This window comes from Gossypium hirsutum, chromosome D09 (assembly GCF_007990345.1).
Source record: "Gossypium hirsutum isolate 1008001.06 chromosome D09, Gossypium_hirsutum_v2.1, whole genome shotgun sequence".
Lineage (NCBI taxonomy): Eukaryota > Viridiplantae > Streptophyta > Magnoliopsida > Malvales > Malvaceae > Gossypium > Gossypium hirsutum.
Genome location: NC_053445.1, coordinates 36996696 through 37005896, shown reverse-complemented (window position 1 = coordinate 37005896; position 9201 = coordinate 36996696). Strand labels below are relative to the sequence as shown.

Sequence of the window (9201 nt, the reverse complement as noted above, 5' to 3'; positions counted from 1 at the left end):
TAAATCAAGCCACTTTAATTTCCAATTATTTTATCTATATTTATACTATATTTAAATTTTTGATTAAATTGTTGATTAAGCTTAGATTGATAGCATCGATATTGTAGTCGGTGCTTGATGACATAAGTTCGAGTTCTCTTATTTGAAAATTGAGGAGAGATTATGAATAGTTCTAAACATTGTATAATTAGAAATTGATTAATGTTGATTTTTTTATTAAATTAAATAAATTAATTAAACACTAAATTAGAAATTGATTATATGATTCATTCTTTTTACAAATTAATAAATATAATTATGAGGATATGTTTTATCTTCTCTCATGAAAATCTAAAAAAATAAATACATATAATAGACTTTGAACTCGAGGAACCAAATACTTCCAAATTTTAGTTGTACTATTTTAAGCAAATCCCTATTTAATTTTTATAAATATATGGTATATGTAAAAAAGAAAATAACCGCATCATGAATATAATATAATCTAATTATACTTAAAACATCTTATTAAGTTAGTGTTGCAAGTTAATCAAATATTAATTTAATTAAAAAATAAAAAAATATCATATTTTAAATTTCAAGTATCGAAATTAGACTTAATTTTATAAATAATTTTTAAAAACATAACAATTAAAAATTTAAATATATAAAGTTATATGCTTAAAATAAAATTGAAAAGGAAAATAATTATATAATGTTATATTCCAATTAAAAAAAATTATATATTTAAATATATAAAGTAATATTCCAAGCGTTTTTGGAAAAAAAATCTATTAAAATAGAAATATGTATTTCAGATATTAAAAATAAAAATAAAAATATTAAAAATTAATTTATTAACTAATTAAGAGAGTGATTTAGCTTAGAAAGCACTTTTACAGCTCAATCCTAACCCATAATGCGGAGAAGTAGGTGGGTAAGCTGTAGCGTGAATAAATAAAAATACAAAGTTGAGGAAAAGCTGAGACTCAAAAGAAACAGAGTGAAAGCTTTGCTGCATTATCATTAGAAGCTTCCATAAATTAAAATTACAGAAACAAACAAAGAAAACTAAACTAAACCCACTTTAGTTTTCATGTAATACAATCTTAATCCATATAAATATTCCTCCGCAATTCCCATATTCTTTGAACTTTTTCAGTCAACATTTCTGGAAAAAGGAAAAAAAAAAAAAAACAGAGTTGATTGATGGGGAGTTATAGGATGTGTGTGTGCTTTACTAGGAAGTTCAAAGTCACCGAGGCAGCACCACCAACGGACGTTAAAGATGCATTTAACAGGTACGCTGAAGGCGGCCCCCATATGACGGCGGAGCAGCTGCATAGGTTCTTGGTGGACGTGCAGGGGCAAGGCTTTGCAACGAAGGGTGATGCAGAGGGGATTGTGCAGCAGCTGCTGCAGAAACGACATCATATGGCTAAATTCAGGAGACACGCTTTAACTCTTGATGATTTCCATCATTACTTGTTTTCTGCAGATCTAAATCCGCCCATTGGCGATCAGGTGCTCTAGGTTTCGTTTTTTTTTTTCTTTCTATTTTGGCATTTCTTCTACTGTTTCTAAACCATACCCTGTTTTGGTATTTTAAAGAGTGGATCTTTTGAGCTGGTGGAGTACGATTTTGATGCTTTTAATCTACCTTACCAGTAAAGGAAATATTCATAAAAACTATATCAAAATCAGTCTTCGATGTTTCTTTTTAGAACAAGTTGTTGTCCTTAAGCAAAATGCGGAGGAAATTTGCACAGAAAATTGAGTACTGTTCTTTTTCTTTTTCTTCCTGTTTGATTATTGCAACAGTACTCCACTCATATAATTTTAAATTTGCTTGCAACTTTTTTGTAAAAAAAATCAATTATGGAGTCGGGGTCTTTATATTCAGGTCCACCATGATATGACAGCTCCCTTGTCCGATTATTTCATATACACCGGCCATAATTCATACTTGACTGGGAATCAGCTGAGCAGTGACTGCAGTGATGTCCCAATCATAAAGGCACTGAAGAGAGGTGTAAGAGTTGTGGAGCTTGATATATGGCCAAATTCCACAAAAGATGATGTGCATGTTCTACATGGAAGGTTGAAATTAAATTCTAATTTCCTTTATCATTTGAATTCTCAATGCGGGAAATGGGAATGATCTTGATAGAACTATTTTTGTTTTGTTTGAAACCATTGACTTATGAAGGAATTGTCTTGTCTGTTTATGGATCTAGGACTTTGACAACTCCTGTGGAACTCATTAAATGTTTAAAATCTATTAAAGAACATGCTTTTAGTGCATCTCCATATCCTGTTGTGATTACACTTGAAGATCACTTGACTCCAGACCTTCAGGCCAAAGTTGCTCAGGTTCTTTATTCAACAATTCATAGTCTTTTAAATTGGCACTTGTGCTTGGAATCACCTTTGACTGACATGAAAGTGATTTCATGGTAGATGGTTACTCAAACGTTTGGGAAAATGTTGTTTTGCCCTGATTCTGAATGCTTAAAAGAACTTCCTACACCGGAGAAGCTGAAGTATCGGATCATTATTTCGACCAAACCTCCCAAAGAGTACCTTGAAGCTGAAAGTAACAAGCGGAAAATGAATAATTCACATAATGTGAAGGAGTCTGATGATGATGTTTGGGGTAAAGAACCAGCTGAGCTTACAGTTGATCAAGAAGATGAGAAGGTGCGCTTGGAAACCGAATAGAGTTACCATCTATGATTTGCACCATCTTCCATGAGTTATGTAGCTTTTTCAGCACTCACTGTGAAGTTCCCATCTATGTTTTGCAGACTGATAGTGATGCAAGCGAGAACAATCAGGACAATGAAGAAACTGATGCCTGTGAACCTGAAGTACGTCTTTCACGAGCACCAGCATACAAGCATCTTATTGCCATTCATGCTGGAAAACCCAAGGGTGGGTTGAAAGAGGGACTAAAAGTTGAACCTGATAAAGTTAGACGCCTTAGTTTGAGTGAACAAGCACTTGAAAAGGCTACTATGTCTCATGGAACGGATGTTGTGAGGTATAATAATTGCTTGTATTAATTTCTAATCAAACATTCCTGGTATAATGTGCTGAATATGTAATGTAAAATCTAATTGATTTCTCTTCTTTACTGTTAACCTTCTTTACTGTTCCCAAGTTTCTAATCTTGATATCGTTGTATTTAGATTTACCCAGAAAAATATACTGAGAATATATCCTAAGGGTACTCGATTCAACTCCTCAAACTACAAGCCACTGATTGGTTGGATGCATGGAGCTCAAATGGTTGCCTTTAACATGCAGGTTTTGTATCTTTTTCTTCAAATGTGATTTATGCTTCTTAGTTAGAATGCAAATATTTGTTGTCATGACCCAAATTCGTTTAACATGGTTCAATAGTGCACTTTATACATCGTACCAACAAGGGTTCGGTCGGATTGCAGGGATACGGTAGGTATCTTTGGCTGATGCATGGGATGTTTAGATCTAATGGAGGGTGTGGTTATGTGAAAAAACCTGATTTTCTGATGAACGTGAATCCAAATGGTTCGGTGTTTAATCCAAAAGCAGACTTGCCTGTCAAGAAAACTCTAAAGGTATGCATTTTGCATTATTAATAGATTCTCATCCTCCTAAAGACCCTTTTTAACTAAACCTTATGGTATGAAATGTCAAGTAACAGGTGAAAGTCTATACGGGAGATGGGTGGCATTTAGATTTTAAACAAACACACTTTGACTTGTATTCTCCACCTGATTTCTACACCAGGGTAAGATGATTGGGACCAGTAATAATTTGAATGAGCACGTATTGGAACCGACTTGTTTACTTCAAATAAAGTTGGGATTTGAGTGTTTCGATTTTGATTGCAGGTTGGCATTGCAGGAGTGCCAGCTGATGAAATAATGAAGAAAACAAAGAAAAAAGAAGATGACTGGACACCTGTTTGGGATGAAGAATTTGTATTTCCATTGAGAGTTCCTGAATTGGCTTTACTCCGAGTTGAGGTCCATGAATATGACATGTCTGAGAGAGATGACTTTGCAGGTCAAACATGTTTGCCAGTCTCCGAACTGAAGCCTGGGATTCGGGCAGTTCCCCTCTTCAATCGAAAGGGAGAAAAGTTCAACTCTGTTCGACTTCTTATGCGATTCGAGTTCATTTGAGACTATGAGTATGAAGATACGCCTTTAGCTTGGTTTAGATTTTGGTTACTGTAACACAAATCTCTTTACTTTCAGTTAGCTAGTTTGATTTAGAACAGTGCTTCAGCTATAAAATAGTGACTAGCAGGCCATGTTATTCCATATGCTTCCTTTGCTGCACCATGCTAACCATCTTCATTCCAATAAAAATTTCATCATGAAAGTTTGTAGAGCAATTGCATAGTGACAAATACTTTATTGATCACTAACCACCAGTAAAAGATATTGGAACTAACTTAGACACACTAAATATTACTGATTTTTGAATCAGTCCCTAAATATGTTGGCAAAAGAAAAAAAAAAGACAAAAAAGGATTAGGAAAGAAGAAAAAGTAACATTTCTTATATTATTTGAAAGCAAAGATGCATAGCCTTTTGTAGGTTTACAAGGAACTAGTTTTAAGCTAAAACTAATAAAAAAAAATATCATAATGAGCTAAAAGACATTCTGATTTCTGCTTTGTTATCATTTTTTTTTGTTTCAAAGGTATTTCTTTTTTGTAAAAGAATTTTTTAGTCCCTCTTAATTTTAAAATTTAGCAAATTGGTCCCTCTCAAAAAAATTGGAGCAATTTAATCCCTGTCAAATTTGAAAGTGGGCAATTAAGGAGAATTAGTCATGTCATTAATGTTCTCCATCAATTGTACATGATTTTGATTAGTATAATAATAAATTTAGTCCTCAAGGTTTACACATTCTGTCAATTTGGTCCTAACTTAACAAATTTATCCCCAACGTTTGTGTAAATGTGTAATTTTTTAGGCTGAATTTGTTGAATATTTTATAATTAAGGCCAAAATGACAAATAGGTAAAGATCGAAAGCTAAATTTCTTATTATACCAATCAAAATTATGTACAATTGATGAAAGACATTATTAGTTTGCTCACTGTCGAAATTGACCGGGATTAAATTACTCCTATTTTTTTTAGAGAGGCTGATTTGCTGGATTTCGAAATTAAGAGGGATTGGAGAGGTCTTTCTTTTTTTCATAATGTTGGTTCTTTGTTGTTTTCTGTTTGGTTGGTAGGAAAATGTTAATACTATGTTTGGAAATTTGGCTAATGCTCTGTCCTGGTAGTTAATTTCTGTTAAGGGTTTACTTTTTCGACTTTCAACTGATTTTCTGTTTCATATATAGTTAAACGTTTTGTCTTGTTTTTAATTTCTAGAGAAGTTTAATATATTTTATCTATTTAATATATAGTTAAATGATTGGTATTTTATCTGTCAAATTGAATGCTTTACAAATAATTTATGATGTGTTTTTCTGTTAGTTTCATGAATTGTGGGGGAAGGGGTTTAAAGTGGTTTCTCTCTATTTGTCCCTTTTTATATCAATTTCAGTATCTGAATTTCTCTAGCAAGTTGCTGAATGTTTCTTTGTCTTGTGTTTTTAATTTTATTTCTTTTAGAAATAAGCGAATTTTCCTTTTGCAGTAGCTCAAAGAGGGAACCAAACTTGTTTAAAGATGAAGGGTGTGTCTCATAAAGTAGATAAGGTTCCCCTCAAGTTCTCTTTCTTATTGGAGTTGTCGGCTTCGAATGATCTGATTGGCTTCCGAAATGCTATCGAGAGAGAACGTCGTGATATCGATGAGCAAAGCTTGTGGTATGGAAGGAGAATGGGTTCAAGAAAGATGGGGCTTGAACAAAGGACGCCTCTTTTGATTGCTTCCTTGTTTGGGAGCAAAGATGTGGTGAAGTATATTCTCAAAAGTGGTCGTGTCGATGTGAACAGGGCTTGTGGTTCCGATGGTGCCACTGCTCTCCACTGTGTTGTTGCTGGTGGATCCTTAAATTCGTCCGAGGTTATAAAAACCTTGCTTGATGCGTCTGCTAATATTAATGCTCTCGATGCTAATGGAAACCGACCTGTTGATTTGATTGCTATGGCTTGCAATTCAGCTTTCAACTCGAGGAAGAAGATATTGGAGTCTTTGTTGAAAGGTAGTGGCAGTGATGATGAAATAGAACGTTTGCCTGTTCATTTAGAAGCTTGTGATTCAATGCCCTGGGTTTTGAAAGATGAAACTGAGAAGAAAGAGTATCCCATTGATGTTACTCTTCCAGACATTAAGAATGAGATGTACGCAACAGATGAGTTTAGGATGTATAATTTCAAGGTGACACCTTGCTCCAGGGCTTACTCTCATGACTGGACTGAGTGCCCCTTTGTTCATCCTGGGGAAAACGCGAGGAGACGTGATCCTAGAAAACATCAGTACAGTTGTGTTCCTTGCCCTGAATTTCGTAAGGGATCCTGTAAGCAAGGTGATAATTGTGAGTATGCACACGGTATTTTCGAGTCCTGGCTTCATCCTGCCCAGTATCGAACTCGTTTATGCAAGGATGAGAGTAATTGCAACAGGAAGGTTTGTTTCTTTGCTCACAAGCCTGAAGAGCTTCGTCCCGTGTATGCTTCAACAGGTTCAGCAGTGCCTTCCCCAAGATCTTATTCAGCTACTGGTCCCGCTTTAGACATGGGTTCAATGAGCCCACATGCTCTTGGTTCTCCATCTATTTTGATGCCTCCAACATCAACACCGCCGATGACACCTACCAGTACGGCTTCTCCTATGGCTGGGGTGATGTGGCCAAACCAGTCTAACATCGTACCGACCTTGCAGCTTCATCGTAGTAGGTTGAAAACTGCACGATGTGCTCAAAATTTGGATTTAGACACGGAACAACTTGGGCTGGAAAGTAATTGTCGCCGCCAGAAGCAACAACTAATTGATGAGATACCTGGTCTTTCCTCCCCAACCAGATGGAACAATCCCTTATCCACTACTTCAGTGTTTTCTGCTTTTGCAAACCGGACTGGCGAATTAAATAGGTTTGGAGCGATAAAGCCCACTAACCTTGAAGATATCTTTGGATCTCTTAATCCTACTATTTTGCCACAATTACAAGGAACCTCACTCGATGCTCCAGCTCATCAACTACAGTCTCCCACTGGAGTTCGGATGCGTCAGAATAACAATGAGCAGCTCCATGCTAACTACCCGACCAACCTACCATCCCCTCCCGTGAAGGCATCTCAATCCTTTGGGAGTGACCCATCTAGACCGACTACAACTGCAGTTTTAAGTTCAAGACCAGCTGCCTTTGCAAATCGGAGCCAAAGCTTTATCGAGCATACTTCGATAAATAATCATTCAGGGTTTTCTTCATCGACTTCTTCAGCAAGTGCAATGCCTTGTAACTTCTCAGATTGGGGTTCACCAGATGGAAAATTAGACTGGGGTATACAGGGAGATAATAAACAAAGGAAATCTTCTTTGGTGTTCCGAAGCAATGGCAGCAATTTTGGAACTCCAGTAGAGTCAATGTCACCAACTTCTGATGAGCCAGATGTGTCTTGGATACAGTCTCTAGTAAAGGACACCCCTTCCAAGCAAATAAGTTTAGAGGACGAGCAGCAACAAGAACAATGTCATCTTAACATCGGGGGTTCAGCATTGTTCCCTGCTAGGGTGGAGAAATTATATCTGCAGCATGAGAAAATGGTCACCTAGAAGCTAAGCTATCCCCACCATTGGATGTTAAACAAACATACTTTAACTTGAATTATCCACCTGATTTCTACAACAGGGTAAGATGATTTTGCTTCACTAACCAAATTAACAATCATTTGTATGAGCATGTATTCAAATTAAAACATGGACATGATCTCGAACTTGTTCATTTCAAATAAAGTTCTGATTTGTTTAAAATTTTGATTGCAGGTTAGCATTATAAGAGTGGCAGTTGATGGAATAACGAAGAAGACAAAGAAAAAGAAGATGAATGTATATATGAAACGTGAGTACCTGACTTGGCTTTAGATTGAGTTAAGGTCCATGAATATGACATGTTTGCTAGCCTCTGAATTGAAGCTTGAGATTCGATTGGAAGAGGGAGAAGTTCAGCTCCGTAGGACTTCTGCAATTCATATGAAGATATCTGTTAAGGCTAGTTGAGATTTTGGGTACCTGATCTCCATTCTATTACTGTAACATAATCTCTTTAACTTTCAATTAGCTAGTTTGATTCAGAACAATGCTTCAACTACAAAAGAGTTTCTTGCAAACTAAATTATTCCATGTGCTTTGCTTCCTATGTTGCATCATGCAAACCAGCTTCATTCCAATAAACATTTCATTAAGAAAGTATGCAAAGAAAATGCTTGAGGTCAAAAAATAAATTGAAACCCAAAAATTATTGCACGTTTTAGTGAACTTCAAGAAATATCCAACAATAAATTGTGTTGGTAATGGCAATCCATTAGGAACTCCTAGAAAATAGCAGCACTCACAAAACAATGTAACAAACAAAGATAAACTCTCCATCATTTTTGCTAAATCCTCATATAATTAGGTAATGCCCAAATAAGATGAAATCATTTGGATTTCAAAAATATCCTAAACTAAAAGATAAATCGTTACTTATGTAACATATATGTTTTTCAAATTAATGGATTTGTTGGATCTCTCCGAATTTAAAATTCTTAAGAAATTTAAGTTAGGTTTATTGTACTGAAAACAATTTTTGAAAAATAATTTTAGAAAATAGATTTTTTTTTGAAAAAGCTTATATTTTATGATGTTTAATAATCAATCCTAATTCAAACTTACTTTGATTTTTTTTTTTGTATAATTAAGTTGTACTCTATGTTGATTTTTATTGAAAAAAATCCTGTTTGAAAACGGTTTTCTGTTACAATGAAAAATTAAAATTTTGAAAATCAATTCAATTCAATTCAATTCAAATAATCAATATATATTCAACATATATATACCAATTCAATCAATATAAAGTCAATAAATTCATCACATGCTAAATCAATCTATTTCAATTGCAAAACACAATAATTCTCACCTCAACACTTACCATATACATTAAAATTGAATTATAACAATTAACAACTAAATTCGGATTATAGAAATACAAACCAGAAATTCCGAGCTATTCTTCGTCAACTTTATCTTTTCCCTATCAAGCGAAGAAATAAAATTGAGATACTATG

At 34.7% G+C, this 9201-nt stretch overlaps 2 protein-coding genes across 3 annotated transcripts; both read left to right on the top strand.

Annotated features, from left to right (window-relative positions):
* The first annotated feature begins 936 nt into the window (after positions 1–936).
* LOC107891618 (phosphoinositide phospholipase C 4) lies at positions 937–4366 on the top strand. Of its 2 annotated transcripts, XM_016816459.2 has the most exons (9): positions 943–1503; positions 1883–2079; positions 2217–2352; positions 2440–2679; positions 2787–3022; positions 3171–3288; positions 3429–3581; positions 3668–3754; positions 3858–4366. In XM_016816459.2, exons 1-9 carry the CDS (start codon positions 1189–1191, stop codon positions 4149–4151), a joined length of 1776 nt encoding a protein of 591 aa, XP_016671948.1. In that variant the 5' UTR covers positions 943–1188; the 3' UTR covers positions 4152–4366. The 2 variants fall into 2 exon arrangements, with proteins under 2 accessions (XP_040956439.1, XP_016671948.1); XM_041100505.1 differs by lacking the exon at positions 3668–3754 and having other exon boundaries at positions 937–1503.
* Positions 4367–4915: 549 nt separating this feature from the next.
* Positions 4916–8379, top strand: LOC107891616 (zinc finger CCCH domain-containing protein 66). Its single transcript, XM_016816458.2, has 2 exons — positions 4916–7788; positions 7922–8379. The coding sequence occupies exon 1, from the start codon at positions 5663–5665 to the stop codon at positions 7709–7711; it is 2049 nt and encodes a 682-aa protein (XP_016671947.2). The 5' UTR covers positions 4916–5662; the 3' UTR covers positions 7712–7788; positions 7922–8379.
* Positions 8380–9201: the final 822 nt, after the last annotated feature.

What these genes read in the sequence shown, in the direction of transcription:
- LOC107891618 (XM_016816459.2), top strand. Translation starts at nt 1,189, where the DNA reads ATGGGGAGTTATAGGATGTGTGTGTGCTTTACTAGGAAGTTCAAAGTC. An exon ending in ATCCGCCCATTGGCGATCAG is followed by an intron (nt 1,504 to 1,882) that starts GTGCTCTAGGTT and finishes CTTTATATTCAG; the next exon opens with GTCCACCATGATATGACAGC. An exon ending in TTGATCAAGAAGATGAGAAG is followed by an intron (nt 2,680 to 2,786) that starts GTGCGCTTGGAA and finishes TATGTTTTGCAG; the next exon opens with ACTGATAGTGATGCAAGCGA.
- LOC107891616 (XM_016816458.2), top strand. Translation starts at nt 5,663, where the DNA reads ATGAAGGGTGTGTCTCATAAAGTAGATAAGGTTCCCCTCAAGTTCTCT.